Genomic DNA, 17888 nt, shown 5'->3' on the forward strand with positions numbered 1-17888 from the left:
CTCCGCACCGAAGAGCCACGTCCCTGCTTCTCCTTGTACAGCCTTGGGGCTGCGCGGCTGCGTCCTGACTACTGCCTTCGGTTTAAGAAATCCAAACAGGTTATGCTGGGGTAAGCGTGGTTCTAAGTGCCGAAGATGAAATTTGGAAATAAAACTGAGTGAACAAGGACATGATTTGATATATGTTGTTTTGGTAGAGCACTACTCTATAATTCTGCATGGTACTTAAACAGAATAAAAACATTCCCCCACAAGAACATATTACAATAGAGGCCCCTTTCTGAAACCCTTATGATTCATTCTGAACTTAAAACTATTGCACTATATCTCAGTGGACTGTTTCAGCTATTAAAGTGAAATTAACGTTCATGTTTTCAGGATTAGAATCTGAAGCATTTCAATCTACTGTATAATTATTCATTCTTCAGTCAGGGAAGAGCTTTCAATACTGTCTGAACCCAAACTGCTAAATGCAGGTTGGATCTTTGAGTCACTGCTTCCTTTGTGGCACCCTTGGGTTAGTCTGTACAACTAATCTGAACCATACTCCACTGTATTGCTTCAATGTTTTCTTCTTAAAAATCTGGATGGACAAAATGTGAGACTGCACTTGGGCCAGTTCTTCCCCTGACTGACTGTCCTCCTGAGTCAGACATGCTGGCACAAACACATAATGGGAGTACCGCTCTGCCTCAGTGGGTTTGGCTCAGGTTTTAATGTGCCTTAAGCTATGAAATATTTTGTTTATGAAATATGCTTACACGCATCACTAACCAAATCTCTAGTTCTCTGGTAGTGGAACAGTATTTTGTAATAATTCTTGGGTAGGGCATCACTTAGCTATTGTTTACCATGGGAGCAGACAGACAAGTCCAAAATACACATTCTAGGAGAGAGTACATCCAGGGATTGCGGGTCTGATTTTGTATTTGAATTCACAGGAGTTGTTTGCCTCCCTGGGAAGGAACAAGGTCAGGACCAGTATGAGCAAAGAACTATAGTGTGCCACAGCTAACCTAAATGATGTTTGAGAGAGACATTTCAGTTTGTCTCATGACCCCTGTCGAGATTAAGTGAACTTGATTTTACAGAGGAGGACTCTAGATGTGGTTTTTTTGCTTTACCAGTGGTCACTGCACAGAACTGGCCTTTGGCCTTGTTAACTTTTAGCTCATTTCGTTGAAGAGTCCTACTATCATTATCATCTAGTCAGCTACAAATATGTTAATAATGTTAAGAGAATTAGTGTAGATGAAGACTGATGCAATTTTAAACACTGTTTTGATTAGATCTTCATTGAAATTACCAGGCCAATGTTTTGGTTTGGTTTTTTAATATAGCAATGTTCTATGCTTAACTACTAGCAGAGATTAAGCAGTATTTGTAACTGTGGGAGAACTTAAAACTAAACAAATAATGTGGACATGTCCCTTAGAGGGGAACCCACATCTCAGCCGAGCTTCTGATACCCAGTTAGGATTATAATCCCATGAACCTCAACTGTGCAAAACTTCCACAGATTTCTTATGGCACATTAATTGTTGGCAGAGTATTGTCTACATATCATAAAAAAACCACCCCTATATTATATATTTCTCACAAAGTAAGCCATAGTTACATTATTTTTCTGTCAGCCTTTCAGCAAACAGTAACTAAAACGACAATACACAAAGCTAAACCTGGGATATGGATGGGGAAGACACGATGAGGCAATCCACAGCCCTTCCACACACAAACAGCCACGCCGTTGCTTTTCTAGCCACTGAGTGAGTTCTTTATGTGTTTAAAAGCATCCACTACCCATCTGTGGGGCTCTGGGGCTCTGCTTGGGTCTGGCAGGTACTGACCTGCCAGCAGCAAGAGCTGACACGAGGCTGAGGGACTGAGCGGGCAGCAGATGGGCCTCAGCGCACCACGCCTGTACCCAAGGGCTCCGAGTCCGATTCTCACGTTCTCGGACAAGTGTGTGCCTGCAAGGCAACTTCTTCAGGCAGAACTGGGCGTCCAGCTTCTTGCCTTTTCACGGGTTTTCATGCATAGTCACTTGCATTTAGAATTCAGAAAAACACAACCTTAGAAGTGTCTTTTTACTACTGGGGAGCAGACAGGCGCGCACTTGCGAGACCCCCTCCCGCGTCTCCCCCAACCCCACCCCGGCCGCCTACCTGAGGCCGCCTCGCCGGGCAGCAGGTGCCGAGCGTCGCTCCCGGGGCGGGCACCGGGGAGGGCAGAGCAGCCCTGCGGCGCGACATCGCCTCCCGGCTTCCCGCCGCCCCAGCCGGCAGGCGGGGCACCGGCGAGGCGGGCCGGAAGCGGCGGTTGCCCCGGTAACGGCGGAGCGATTTCCGACAGGGGCGGCGGCCCGCATGGAGGTGCGAGGTGTTGCGAGGCGCTGAGGGAGCAGGTGGACATGGTGCCCAGCAAGTGCCGGCCCGGCAGGGGCCCCCGGGCCGTGCCCGGCTCGGTAGGTGCTGCCGGGGGCGGGGTGGCGGGTGGCAGCCGCCTCTTCTCCTCAGCGGCCGGCGTGTGGGCACGGCACCGGTGGTGTTCCTCCGCTACGCGGCCGGCCGGGCCGGGGCTCCCCGGCGAGCCCCGCTGCTCCTCAGAAGGGCGGGTCCGGGGCGGGGTGGCGGCGCTCCGAGGGCGCGGCCCCGCCGCAGTTCGGTGAGGCTCAGTGTGACCGGCCGTGTCGGGGCTGAGGGCGGGCGGGCCTTGCGCGCGTAAGGGCTTCGCAGCTGGCGGAGTCCGCTGAGGGCAGCCCCGCCGCGCTTCGAGGGGAGCGGCAGCGCGGGTGAGAGGAGCTCGGTCTTCCCTGTGCCGTGACGGGCGTGAGGAACCTTCCCTGACGGTATTTGTATGCCTCCTGTTTGCTGGGAAGCGGATATATAAGCCTTTTGGTTAAATACTTATGTAAAACGTTGTGATTATTTAGCAGGTAGGTGCTTTGTCTTGTCATATAAATGCAATCAAAAAACCAGCACGTTTTGCCTTTAAACAAAAATAGAATCTCGTGTTTAAATGTAAACAATTGTTTTCTTCATAATGAGGATAACATCCCCATGAAAGTCATGCTTTCAGCATGGTTTAAAAGCTAAAAGTAGTGGGTTTTTTTTTAACTAAAATTATTTAATGTTGTTTAGTGCTGTGATGTATTCTTCATGATTGTTTTGAAAAAATAGTTCCTTTCTTGGCAGATTTTGCTGTTGCAAATACCTTTATTGTTTAAAAAAAATTACCTTCAACTTTTTGTATTGATATGTGTTTTTGAAAAACATAATATTGTATCTCTTTTTCTTTGAACTTGCAGGTTAATAATTGTGGTCTTCAGCTGGTTATCCAGACCTCATCAATAACAGATAAAAGCAAACCAGTAATTATTACCTTTTCTTTAATGGTTATATTAATTAATGCAGTTGTATGGTACAGCCAAATTTGTATGCTTTCAGATAGGAATTGCCTTTCAGTAGCAGTATGTTGACTTAATATATTGACTTTTAATAGAATATCTGATAATCTTTTGGTAATTTATTTCATCCTATACAAGATACATAAAGTAAAAACATGGAAAAGTACTATAGCCTGCCATAAACTATATATATATATATATAAGATTTCTTATGCTTTCATCTGTACCTCTCTTTCTCCTGTAATTGCAGTGCTCCTTATAGGGTGGGATTTTTTTTTCTTCTTTTAGTCAACTGCAGATGAATGTGCTGGTAGCTTCCATATTTTCATTTTGGTTTCCAACAGTGAAACTTTTCAGTCATAGTATCTTAATAGAAATAATAGTCTTTTTATCAGAGGAATTACTTTTTTTTTAAAGCATTTGCAGAGTTTCCCAAGAACTGTAGTTGTTACTAAGGTTGTGTTTGTCTGTATAAAGGTGTTACTTGCATTTAAAACTTGTAACATTTGTCTTAAATATTGTGTTACAGTTTGAATTCAGGATAAATAAAGAACAGTCATCTTTCCACAACAGACTTCTGCAGCATGATCTGGAAAAAAACTATTCAGGACGACAAGGTGATATTCAATAGGGTTTGGTTTGTTCGTCTTTTGTATCTCCTCTTATTAACTGGACAGTAAAGAAAGAATGTGTTATGGTTAGAATATGTAAGAGTGACCACTTTTCCTAACTGGCTACAGTAATTCAATATAATTACTGCTGCATCATGTCCTGAACCCACCATCCTTTTTACTGTCTAGTGCAGGTGGCTTTTTTCATTGCTTTTTGCCCCTCATTCTGCCCATGGAAGAACATCCTTATGCCTGCAAAGCCACAGTCTATCAAGTGCCCTACTAAATATTCGCTCACAAGCCACACAATTGTCTACTGTAACGTTTTATTGGATGTTTGACACTTTAATGTATTTGGACAAAATTAGTTTCTAATTCAGAACCCTGATATGGAGGCATAGTTTTCCTGTTGTGCCTGTGTGCTCTTGGCTTTGAAAAGCAAGATAATTGGTGATCCCACTGCTAGCTGTGGTGAAGTCTGGAAGAGCCTTGAAACACAACACTTCTTGCTGCACTGCTGCTGCTTGCCTGTCATATTAAAACAGTGATTGATTAGGATAGCAGATCAGTTTAATTATTATCTTTACTCATTCTGGTAAAAAATAAAGACCAACAGCTGTTCAGAAAGGGTTGATTTTTAGGGATATTATGCAACTTATTATTGAGTGAATTTAAGTCTGCAGTTTGGTTTTGTTCCCTGCACAGGAGACCAAAGAGTATTAAGTCCTTTGGTGCGTAGTAAGCAGATATATCTTCCAGTACCATCTAGTCTGACAGAACTTTCTGGTTTGGAGTTGAAGCAGAATACAGGTTCTTTATCAGGATTTGGCGAGACTTCTATTCACACACCCACAAAATCCAGATCCCGACAAAGCAGCCACAGTATTAGTTCACATGCTTCAGGTAAAAGTGAAAACTACTCTCATTTGTCTCTTTGTTGTTTTTTTTTTTTAACTAGATGTCTTACTGAAAAGTTATGGCCTGCAAGATGTCCTCCTTCTGGCTGTCAGAATGTATGACTGAATAGCAAGGATTGCCTACTGTTCCCTTTGTGTATTGAGAGGTTAATAGATCGTTGTCAGGAAACTAGTAGAAATATTTTCCAAAATATAATACAGGCATTTAAATACAGGCTTTTTATCAACCTTTCTTCAACAATAGAGAGTAATAGGGATCTTTCACACATGTTTTTAGGAGGATGACATTAGAAGAAAAAAGTCACTGTACTGCCATCACGTCATGTTTCAGACTGATTTTTTAAGTCTCTGGTCTTACGTTTATCGGCTTAAAAATCTGACATACAAGTAATCTAAGACTTCTGCCACAATGTTAATTCATTATTTTTGGTCTCAATGATTTTTTTTTTTTCTTTCACAGTTTTTTTCACTTTGAAGGATACATCGAGAATGTTGGTTGTTATACTGGTTTGTTAGAGTAGCTAGTGATAAAATGTTAGAGTAGCACTGAAAAGGTTCTAAATTGAACAACAAATTGTTTTACTTATATAGGTATCTCTTCTAGTAGCATATTTCAGACAAGAATGAACTCTCTACAGTAGAAAGCAGTTATTTTTGTTTATTGAAGAATTAATGTTTTTCTGATTAACATACTTGATTTATTTGAAGGAAGGGGGGGGGGGGGGGAAAGGGGGGAGCATACACGTAGAAGTTGAGCCTATATTCTTGTGGTAGTATGCATGCACAATGATCTGGGTTTGACCAATATTTTTCAGTGGATCATTTCCAAATAAGCCAAAGCTCACAGAACACATTTGTTGATTTTATTTTGCAGGTATTTTTAGTCATCCTCCCTCTTTCCCTTTATATTAACAAAATGGGTAAAGATGGATAGCTTTTTGTAAATATGTTTTAAAGGGCTGTCTGTCTCTTCCTTGATAACAGAGTGAAATACAGTACTAGCGATTACTAGCTACTGCATGCACTTACCTTTAAAATACTTCGGTTTTTTGAGGCTCAGTGGGACTGTTTCAGTGTGTTAGTGCTTCAGTTTTTAGTTCTATCAACATCTACTTGATCTGTGTCTTTACGTTCATCTAAAGTTAGATAATGTCTTTAAATTCAGATGCTGAAATTGTGAAACAATTGTACTAATTCACCTTACAGCATCATTGGGTAATTCTAATCAAAACGAAAGCATCTACAAAATATCTGCTTAGAACAAATTGTTGATAAAAATCTCTCAGAAATGAAACAAAAGGATTTACTCTGGAAGGAGGATGTAGAGGCATGTGGCTGTAAACAAAAAATGGTAGGAAAGAAAACTGATAAAGTATACTGAATGGAGGCGAAAAGCACTTTCGTGTACTGTGTAACTTTTAATAAGAAGGAAAATTCTGCTTTTATTATCTGTAGTTAATGAAACGATAATTCATATATTCTCTGTATGATTTTCCTGATAGATAACACAAACTTTGGGAGCAGTTCATCAATATCATTTCCTGTATTGCAACGTACCGCTGAAGAAAAAATACTGAACTCTGATAGACTTACCCTGGAAAGGTGAGAAGGTTATGAAGCACATGCACCGTAGCTTGCAACTCTTGTGTCTGATGGTCTAAAGTGATGAGTATCCCAGTAATGCCTGTGCTCAGTGGTATAAGTGATGGGTTTGGTTTTGTTGGTTTTTGTGTTTGTGTGTGTGTTTTTGAGAGAAGAACTGTGTCCCATAGAGAAATTCTGTATGAGTGTCCTTGTGATGAATATACCCGTACAGCAGTCATCTAAGGCTGTTAGGGCTTTTCATTGTAAACTAAGGAGCTTGCTTAAGAGTCAAATGCAAGGTTATGCATGTAATCTATAGGGAGAGGCTATGTCTCCATTAGTTCTAATCTGATGCATTAACTGTAGAACAGCCTTTTTGTTTTTTTCTTAACCAGGACACAAAAATATTTTATCTGAAAGACATTTAATTGTAACTTCTGTGGGGTTTTTTTGGTGAGGGTAAGTCCAAATGTAGTCCAAAAGGTTTTGTCAGGTCAGTAGGACTCCTGGAATAATCCTAAAATAAGAATAATAATTTTCAGCGTAATTTCCTGTATCTTTTCACATTAACACTTATTATTTCATGTATTTACATGTCAAATAAACCAAAGAAAAACTGCATAGGCATAGAACACTTTGAATTCTGATCTAACCAGGCTGCTTATGTGGTATCTGATGAAAAAATTGGCAGACTGCATCTGTTGAAATTTTAATGTGGTCACAACATGAAACTTCCGTGTAGTTTCCATGTAACAAGCAAATCTCTGATGAACAGGACAAGCTTTCAGAGAATTTTAGAAGCACCTCAGCTATATTTTCATGGTAATTTTTTTTAATAGTAAGGAGTTAGTGCTTATTTACAGAGTTTAATTAGCAAACCTGATTACCTTGATCAAGATAATATACTTTCCTCAGTTCAGTCAGAGTGGGTGAGTAGAAGGTGGATTACCATTTTGTTACTTACATGTGGGTTTTGTTTTGTTTCTTCTTCCTTCCAGGCAAAAACTGACAGTGTGCCCAGTTATTGATGGGGAAGATCATCTTCGCCTTTTGAATTTCCAACATAACTTTATAACCCGGATTCAAAATATTTCTAATCTGCAACATCTTGTTTTCCTAGATTTATATGATAATCAGATAGAGGAAATAAGTGGGGTCTCAACGCTGAGATCCCTAAGAGTTCTTTTATTGGGAAAGAACAGGTAAAAATAATAAAACTAACTTAAAGCACCCTACTTCTTCATGGTGTAACAATGGTGATCTGTCACTGTTTCTGTTACTGACAGAGTTTTCAGATTGTGCTGTTGGCTATGAGACCAGTGAGCTGGTCCCTAACATTAGCTAAGTGTTAGGGATCCCACTGAGGAAGCACACAGTTTTTGCTCATAATGTTCTTCAGAAACTTCCTTTCTTATGTCAATTTTAGCAACACTTCTGAAGTATTTTACGTGTCTCTGTCTAATCATCTGTTCTGGTTGACTAAATACATGTTCTTAGATTTGTGTGACAGGTGGGATCTCTTTTCACATCACGTAAAGTATTTGTTGATTCTTTATAACCTATAAAAACTATTTCTGCCTGACCGATTTAGCTGGGGAAAAAATCAGACATGAATCATGGATTTTGTTGCTTATTTATTGATTCTATTCTGTCAGGAGATACAACTTGCTAGTTGTATTTCTAAAAATACAGTTCAAATCCTGTAGCCTTTAATTCTAATAATTTAATAGAAGTATCTGTGGAATATTGGCACATAGGAATGATAATTTTAAGGTGCTTTAAGGAATTATTTTCCAAATTGCAACTACATTGAGTGCTGTATAGTTTGTTTATGTAGAAGTATGGTTTGGAGGTAGTTAGAACAAGACATACTCGTAAATGATTACAAGTCAGACACATTTGCTAGCAACTTGCTTTCAGTTTGATCTATATGCAATCTTCGATTATTCTCAAAGCAAATGCATAATACATGTGATGTTTAATATCATCAGCCAGTAGATGATGCTCTTGAGTATACAATACCATAGGTTTGGAATCTGAGAAAATAGGACAGGATATAAAAGTTTTAAGACAGTGAAGCTGTACAGGGAGAGAAGTAGTACTGCCAAATCTAGAGATCTATATTGTCAAGGAAGGGCTAGTGGCTTTTAGATTATTTTTTTTTTTTTTTTAATTCTGTGTTCTTCTAACAAACTCTCAAAAGCCTGTATCACTATAGTGTTTCTTTAAACTGGTTTGGAATTAGCTCTTTGCCATTAATAATGCCGGGTTTTTTATTATTTAGGTATCTGCATAGGTTGGTTGTTGACTTTGTTTTCTAGTGGTACAAGTATTCCTTCCCTTTTCATCTTCCTAGAAGAGCCATGTACATACTGCAGCTATTGCATTATTGAAAGGAAGGTGATAGTCTAAGGATAACTCATTCATTTATTCATTTTTTTACATGGTTCAGAACTTTGTTATTCTTCTGTTACTCTTGGTAGGTGGGAACAAATGGCTAAGTTTTGTATTAGCTGGAATACTTTTTACAGTTTTTGTCTAATATAAAAAATAATTTATGTCATAATTGAAATCTTGCAGAATAAAGAAGATCTCAAATCTGGAGAACCTAAAAAATCTTGATGTTTTAGATCTTCATGGAAATCAGGTACAATACAATAACTTGATTATTTACATTTCTTGTGTAGACATCATGCATTTCCTGTGTCTTTTGCCGAACTACTGCTTTTTGAAAGGGAACCGGTAGCCAATTTTGCAACTCTTGAGGTCAAAGAAATCAGTAAATTAATAAAAGGTGGTGTGATGTTATTTTGAATCTTGGTATCAAGTCTCTTGTACTTTCAGCCTTGTACTTCTGGAAAGTTGCAGTGATTAAAATGCTGAGTCAGCTGAGTATAATAGCACACCTACAGAATAGTTATGTAGCGTAAGTAGTTGTGGTGTAGTTAAAGTAACACAGTCTTAGAAGTCACAGAAGAATTTAAGAACCCATTGATTGCTGTGTTGTTTCTGCTATTGGTGATCTTACAAAAGAACATCCCTTTACATATCTGTAGAAGACTGAAATTTGTACAGGAAAAAGCAGAATGGGTCCAAGTTCTTGATTGATTCATGCTTCTGAATGGACTTAAGTCACTTAATGTCTATTCAGTTTCCCCAGTTTGAGACCAAGCAGTCATTTCTGTTTCAAGTGGTGCATAGTTTTAGCTGTCGTACGTATAAGAGGAAGATTCTTGTTTCATGGGTATGTCAGAAGCAGCATGGAGTATTAAGGGCAAGCCAGGTATAGTATTCTTTTGTAAAAGAGATCTAAAACACATGTGGTAGAAAATGTTCCATAGTTGAGCTGTTTAAAACAACATATGGTTACTGTGACTATACAAGACCAATGTGTGAATTTTCTGGGTCCCTATTCTGACAGTTTTGACATCTTACTGATTTCTGTGTATGTGTGCTTTATTATATAATTGCTTGACAGTGAGGAATGGGAATGCTTTTTAAAAAAAAAAATAGGAAAAGGAAAATAGAAGCTAGCACTATAATGAGTTACTGTTATATGTGATGTGAAAGGTTGTGGCTTCTTTGAATAACATTAGTTTGCATGTTGTACAGTGGCACAGGCCGTATAGGACCGGATAATGACATTGCCCTTGGAGTCTAGAGTGGCTGTATTTGGAGATGGCTGTTTGTGCAGTTATAATCCTTTTCTTATTGCTGTTGTAATTTTGGGGTTTTTTATGTTTTTGGTAAAAATACTTGCAGACTAGATGTGCTATAAAAGTGTGCTGACTGGCACAGCTGCAAGTGGAGGAATCACTAATGGAAATGAAACATAGGTCGTGCATGACTCTTAAAATGATCATGAAGTAGATCTGACTTTTTTATTATTATATTTTTTTCCTTCAAGTGTCTGTACAACTCCCTTGACGTTAATTAGAAATTTATTAGGAGTTTTGGGCATAGTGCCCAACTGGCAGCTGCTAGATCAGCTTCATAATAATAGGCTATTCTGGTCCAGAGAACATAACAAATTATCCTGTATTAGGAGTTAAATATTAAAACTCTAGAGCATAGTAAGTGCTTTTGTTTTTCAGAAAGTTTTAATCATAAATGTACATGTGAAGGGCACAAATATTAGGAAATGGAATGAATTATTTTCTGCAACTTTTTTGTAGGTTTAGTGTATTTTTCATGGAAGGACCAAATAAAGACTATAAACTTCTTTTCTATTAATAATCTTTCTGTTCCTTTCCAGTCTTAATATATGCAAGTTTTCATATTAACATACTTTTTTCCTGGTTTTGAGGAATTCAAAATTTAAAACACCAATCTGCCATACATATTATTAGTTAATTTTGAAGGCATAAGGGAAGAAATGCTGAGTTTGTGAAGTACCAGCTTAGTGTACTAGTGTCTTGTTTTGAACTCTGTGGTGGCGTTGTTGTTGGCTAATTTAGTAACACATAGGGGAACTCTATTTAGATTTGTGGCATCTTTATTTAGGGAAGCCTTCCAGTCTATCTTGAATGATATTTCTTCCACATTGTTTCTCAAGAATTTCTCAAGAACAGACTTCAACCACAGAATTGGTTTTGAGAGCTTCAAAATATGTATTCCAGTGTTCCAGAACATAGTAATTTAAACAGATCAGTAGAATTAAAAATTAAGTGTTGGTATATAGTTCAAAATAGCAGATTCTGATCATTGTTCTGTTGATATAATGTCCTGTCTTTAACATATACATGATTATTTTTTTTCTTTAACTTGGTGGAGATCAATTAGAATCAAGAATGCAGAAACAGAATATCCCACTTGTCAGTCATAATGAAAACCAGTAGAAAATAGGATTTGCTTTATCTTAATAAGCTCTTGATGCATCTGTTTCCTTAGATTGTGTGTGGCATTATCTTGCACCAGTTCTCACAGGAAAGTCAAAAAATCTACAATAAATCTAATCAATTTTACAATTTGGAAGCAGTGATGGGCAGCAATTTTCCTTTTTCAGGATAGTTCTTAATTAAAAGGTGTAATAGCACTGTGGTGTGCATCACTTATGTCTTCTTTTCTTACAACTATGAAAAAATTTCATTCACATTTGGTATACAAAAGTGTTATTGACTGCCAGTGTAGTGTGAGTATCTGTATGTGCTGTGTGAATATGAGATTTCCTCTGGACATTGTTTTCCATTGCTCACTTCCAATGACTGTGAAACACACTATAGGTTATTTAATATTACTGGACTCTTTCTTATGCTTACAGATATTTTTATGGTACTTTTGTTTTCATTTTACATTCAAAGCTGTGTTTCTTACTGTCCTGGTTTAAAACTGGCTGACAGCCAACCACCTTGCAGCTGGCTCACCCTGGGGAATGGGGCAGAGAATTAGAGAGGTAAAGGGAAGGAGACTCACAGGTTGAGACTAAAACAGTAATTGACATAAAATAACAATTGTAATAATAATAGTAATAGAAAATACCAACAAGTAGTGCACGGTGCACTTGCTCACCACCTGCCGACCGATGCCCAGCCCATTCCCAGCTAGTGATCCCAGAGAAGAGAGAATCCTGAAACCACAATCCCGGAAGAGAGAGTGATCTTCCCAGCCGACTTTCATCTCTGTACTGAGCATGACCTTGTGTGATCTGGAATATTCCACTGGCCAGTGGGGGTCCATTGCTCTGGCTGTGCTCCCTCCCAGCTGCTTGTGCACCTGCGCACTAGCAGGACAAGGGAAGTTGAAAAGTCCTTGATTTCTTAGCGACAGCTGAAAACATCAGTCTATTATCAACGTTCTTCTCATACCAAATCCCAAACACAGCACTATTCTTGCTACTAAGAAGAAAATGTTAGCCCTGTCCCAGCTGAAACCAGGACAGTATCCACCCCTCACTCCATACCATTTTTGTTATGCTGAGGTTCCATGATTTCCAATACATTCTAATTAATATCACCATCACTCTTCCTGGTTTTTGTTACATACACACAGATATCATTCCCTTAGTCTATGGGCCATCCCTCCAAATTGTGTAGTGAGTGGGTGTAGTCCATAACTTTGGGTTCCATCTGTCATGAAAGTCTTTTGAGGCAGGAGGGATCCGGCAGGGTTTGCTCAGTCAGTGGAGTGGGTGTCACTGGACACAGCAGGAGGAGGGCCTGTAGTCTCTTGTATGCTACAGTTGGAGCTCAGAGTTGGTGTATCTGGCATGGTCCATGCTCACAGTCTGGGGCTTGAAGATGTCGATCTTGAGGAAGTTGCTGGGGGCAGTTGTTGAAACTAGTCCTGACTTCATCAAAGTTCCTTTTTCGTTAACCTGAGTGATTCTTAATATGATGCCATTAGTATAACATATATCAACCATAGGGATGATAATATGCAATAACAGGATTGTTGAGCAATTAACATCATACACTTCAGTTCATCGGCTATTTTCACCCAGCATCAAATCCCTTTGTGGCACACATCGGTCTTCCCTGTCTGCATCACCCACCAAGTGCACCCACGTCCTTGGGCAAAAGTAATGCCCCAAATGGATTTACCTTTACCTGAGGCAGTCCTCTCCAGCATATTTTTAATGTGCACTACAGGAACTTTATCCCTATCTACAGTATGTAGGAGGTTTGACTGAGCAGGGCCAGCCTAGTTGGCAGATCCCCTAGTCTTGACTAACCAGGTGGCTTTTGCTAAGTGTATATCCCAATGTTTGAAAGTTCCACCACCCATCGCTCTTAATGTAGTTTTTAGCAACCCATTGTGCTGCTCCGTTTTCCCAGAGACTGGTGCATGATGGGATGTGATATACCCATGTTCTTTGGCCCAAGTGTCTATGAGATTATTTTGGAAGTGAGTCCTGTTATCTGACTCAGTCCTTTCTGGGGTACCATGTCGCCATGCAACTTGCATTTCAAGGCCCGGGATGGTGTTCTGGGTCGTGGCATGGGGCATGGCGTATGTTTCCAGCCATCCAGCAGTTGCTTCCACCATTGCGAGCACACAGTGTTTGCCATGCCAGGTTTGTGGAAGCGTGATATAATCAATCTGTCAGGCCTCCCCATATTTATATTTTAACCATCATCCTCCATTCCAAAGAAGTTTTAACCATTTGGCTTGCTTGATTGCAGCACATTTCGCATTCATGGATAACTTGTGCAATAGTGTCCATGGTTGAGTCCACCCCTCAGTCATGAGCCCATCTATATGTTGCATCCCTTTGCTGATGGCCTGAGGAATTGTAGGCCCAGTGAGCCATAAGTTTTTCACCCTTATATTGCCAGCCCAGATCCACTTGAGCCACATTAATCTTCGCAGCTTGGTTGGACTATGGTCGGACTAGATGATCTTCAAGGTCTTTTCCAACCTAGATGATTCTGTGATTCTGTTGTTTCAGTGTTCTTCAGTGGCCCGACTGTTGGGTATCTATGTGACATACTTTCACAACCAGGTTCTCTATCCAAGCAGCAATATCTTGCCATAATTCAGCAACACGGGTGGGTTTACCACTGTGCTGCCAGCTGCTCTGTTTCCATTGCTGTAACCACCCCCACAGTACATTTGCCACCATCCGAGTCAGCGTAGAGATAGAGCACTGGCCACTTTTTTTGCTCAGCAATGTTTAAGGCTATTTGGATGGTTCACTTCTGCAAACTGACTCAATTCACTTTCCCCTTCTCCTCCGGGCTAATTACAATAGTGTTTAAGAATTTTGAAAATTTTGAATATCCTTGGAATGTTGAAACTAACATGGTCCTATTGCTGGGAATCAGCGGGACCCTGAATGCAGTCTGGGTTTTGTTCAGGGTTAAGCAACTATTTAAGAGTATCACCCAGAGATCTACCTCAAGGCTGGAGAGTTATGAGTGCCAGAATGTGCGGGATAGCATGGACAAATGCCTAGGATGGTGGACACCTCTGGTGTTTTGAAATTTTACCCTTGAACAAGTGCAGAATCGTGAAAGACTGGTAGAATATTTGGGAAAAGTATGCTGTCACCCTGACAATTCCAGTGAGACACAAATCACTGCGATGTGCGGGGGTCTGGCCCATCTCTACTGAGCTCTGTTCAACACTATTCAGCACCCACAAGGGGAAGAGAAGACCTCTGGATCTGACAATAAATTGACAGGCACTTTCTTGATCCAGCACAAAACTAAGGCTATTTACTAGAAAAGACAGCTGTCTCTGTGGTATCATCTATATCTTGTTACCAGGAATATTTTCAGGATTTTCTTAATGTGATATTCTTGGGCCACAATGCAAAATTTATAGTGTTAAAAGCACTGCTCAGACTTGCACACTTGGTTTTGATTTTTTTTTTTATTGTATTAATTTTAAAAGATCTTCTTGTGTTTTTGAAGAACATGTTTGTAATTTTAACTACAATGACAGGTTTTGTAGTAAGTTATTAGAAGGGATTTTGATACCAAACTCTCCAGGAAGAAATAAGAGATTCTTTCAAGAAAGCTATCGATAAGCGAAAACTTGGATGTATGTTTTGCCTGAATGCTGTCTGCTCCATGAGCAAAATGTTGTGTAGACTGTAATTGGCCTAAAACAGGGATGACATATAAATGAGTATGTGTCAGATGCTATGAAACAAGACAGTTTCACCTCAATCCCTGGGAAAGTGATGGAACAAATAGTCCTGAAAACCGTTTCCAAACATAGTACAGCAAGATGGCAACCTGGAGTAGTCACCATGAATTTATGTAGGAAATGGCATTTTACAACAAAATGACAAGTGCAGTGGATGAGTAGAGCGCAGTGGATGCTTTTTACCTTGAATTTAAGAAGATCTTTGACACTGTCTCCCATTACATCTTTATAGACAAATTAAATTAGAACTAGGTAGGTGGACAGTGAGGTGAACTGAAAACTGTCTGGACTGCCAGGCTCAAAGGGTTGTGATCCATGACACAAAGTCTAGCTTGAGGCCAGTCACTGTTGTCTGTATCAACCCAGAGGTTGATACTAGGTCAATACCCTTCATTGATGACCTGTGTTATTAACAATGCAGGAAATTGGAAGGAGAGCTTTGTACATGAAATGGTGTGCTGCCATTCAGTGGGACCTTGGCAGGCTGGAGAAATGGGCTGAGAGAAATCTCATGAAATTCAAGAAAGGGAAATGCCAAGCCCTGCACTTAGCAATGAGTAATCCCCTGCACCAGTATGGGCTGGGTGCTCAGCAGCTGAAAAGCAGCTTTGTAGTAAAGGACATGGGGGCTGTGGTGGACAGGAGCCTGGCTGTGTGCCAGCGGTGTGCCCGTACGGCAAAAGTGGCCAAGAGCCTCCTGGGCTGCTTTAGGAAGAGTGTTGCCAGCAGGCTGTGGGAGGTGATCCTTTGGGCTCCCCAGTGCAGAACAGACAGGAACTTACGGGAGTGAGTCCAACAAAGAGGCACAAAGGTGATGAAGGGACTGGAGCATCTCTCATATGAGGAGAGGCTGAGAGCTGAGATTTGCTTTCCCTGGAGAAGAGACGCCTCAGGGAGTTTGTATTGATGTGTGTAAATAGCTGATGGCCCTAAATAAGATGGAGCCAGACTTATCTCAGTGGTGTCCAGCAAAAGGACAAGAATCATTGAGCATAAACTGAAATATAGGCAACTTGTTCAAACTTAAGTAAAATGTTATTGTCAGGGTGTCTGAACACTGGAGAAGGTTGCCCAGACAGGTGGTGGAATCTCCATCCCCAGAAGCAGTCTGAGCCTGGCTGGACGTGGTCCTGGGCAGCCTGCTGTAGCTGACCCTGCTTTGAGCAGGGAGGTTGGAAGGGACAGTCTCCAGAGGTCTCTTCTGACCTCGGCTGGTGCTCTGATTCTGTGGTTAGGGATACTTTAGATTAAATTCACTATCCTGTCTTTTCTCCCTTTTTAGTGGTAGGTGAAATAGAAGAAGAGAACAATAGTAGAGAAGAATTATTTTGAGGATATTAGTAAAGGGACAGTTTTTATTGCAAAAATGTCCCCTGTAAAGCCATGAAAAACCTCTCTATTGGATGAATGTGGCAGTTCATTGAGCTGCAGTGTACTGAATCAACATCCTGCTACAGTACTCATTGAATGGCACTCTGTATTTGCGGTTAGGACAGGAGTGTTCCTGTGGTTTTGATGTTCATAAGTCCCACACGTTTGATGAAGTTATGCATTGAATCTGTTGGACTTTAGAGCACTTTTGTGCAGTTTGCACTGATTGCTTCTATTCATCAGTTTTGTTACAGCTTGAGAGTAAAGGTTGATTGCAAGTGGCTTTATAGAGTATTTTGGCGATGTAGTTGTTGAGAAATAAGGCAGCTGAATTTTCTTCAAACTTGTTTATTTTGATAGAGTCATCCTCTGTGGTTCATATTTATATATGTATTAGAACAGTAATCTATTTTCCAGCTTTTTAGTCTTTGTATTAATGTATATAGCAGCTCTTTTGACTGGGGGTTTTGCTTCTTGAAGTTGCCATGTCTTAGCTAAGAGAAGATGAGGACACATCATTTCTATAGTACAGACAGTTCTATTAAGGGGAGAATACCTGGTGAGCAGTCTTCATCACAGTAGAGGATTAATTAGCTGAATATTTGCTGCTTGCAGTATACATGAGGTATGAGTTAACTTGCATTCAGTGATTCTGGTATCACCAGCTTTCCTCTGTTGTCAGACAGACAATTCCAGAAGGTGGTTTAACATGTTTGTTAGACTCCAGTAGATGAGAAGAGTCATATAGGTAAACTGCTACCATTTAAATGATATTGCCTGGCAACAATAATATTATTACTATGATATATATGGAATATAAATTGCTACAGTAGTGTAACTACTTCTAACTGAGTTATGATACAGAACAGAGTTTTTCCATAGTCTTTGTTTTCATGGTTTGGCTTCTCTGATGTCATTAAATAAAGCCCATAAAATTCAATGTAGCAGGTTATAGAACATCCAGTAAATCCTCCTAATGCCTTTTGGCAAGTTACTTTACCAGATTGACTCTTCACTGAATGTGTCATTACACAATTCTTTCTGAGGACATTGAAGGTGCTCACATATCTGGCAAGAAAAAAGTATTATTCTTTTAACTACCATTTTTTCCCCTTTATGGTTTGTATATGTTATAGGACATACATACAGTAAAATACTAAAATATCTTATGTGTAATATCCATTGCATGATATCTGACCAAATCGTTTTCATTCTTACTTCAGTAATATAGTTCACTACACGAATATTCTAAGGTGCTTGCAATAATTTTTTTTTTTTTTGGTGTTCAAAGCTATTGTTAATCATACACAATATCTCTTACATATTACCTGCAATCCCAGGTGATCATTGAACAACTAAATCTTGAGTACAAGTTATATTAAAGATATTTGAAATGCATTAGACTAA

At 39.8% G+C, this 17888-nt stretch overlaps 1 protein-coding gene across 3 annotated transcripts in view; it reads left to right on the forward strand.

The window, feature by feature from the left end:
* Positions 1-2344: 2344 nt before the first annotated feature.
* LRRC49 (leucine rich repeat containing 49) overlaps positions 2345-17888 on the forward strand; it is a 55408-nt gene continuing 39864 nt past the window's right edge. For 2 of the 3 annotated variants that reach the window (XM_074880671.1, XM_074880672.1), the window contains exons 1-7: positions 2345-2464; positions 3308-3370; positions 3936-4023; positions 4723-4920; positions 6437-6536; positions 7517-7720; positions 9099-9165. In XM_074880671.1, coding sequence (XP_074736772.1) covers positions 2411-2464; positions 3308-3370; positions 3936-4023; positions 4723-4920; positions 6437-6536; positions 7517-7720; positions 9099-9165 — 774 coding nt within the window. In that variant the 5' untranslated portion in view covers positions 2345-2410. Of the gene's footprint in view, positions 2465-3307; positions 3371-3935; positions 4024-4722; positions 4921-6436; positions 6537-7516; positions 7721-9098; positions 9166-17888 lie in introns of those variants that run through there. The other variant, XM_074880673.1, reaches the window with a different exon arrangement.

The sequence above is a fragment of the Strix uralensis genome, chromosome 11, assembly GCF_047716275.1.
Source record: "Strix uralensis isolate ZFMK-TIS-50842 chromosome 11, bStrUra1, whole genome shotgun sequence".
Lineage (NCBI taxonomy): Eukaryota > Metazoa > Chordata > Aves > Strigiformes > Strigidae > Strix > Strix uralensis.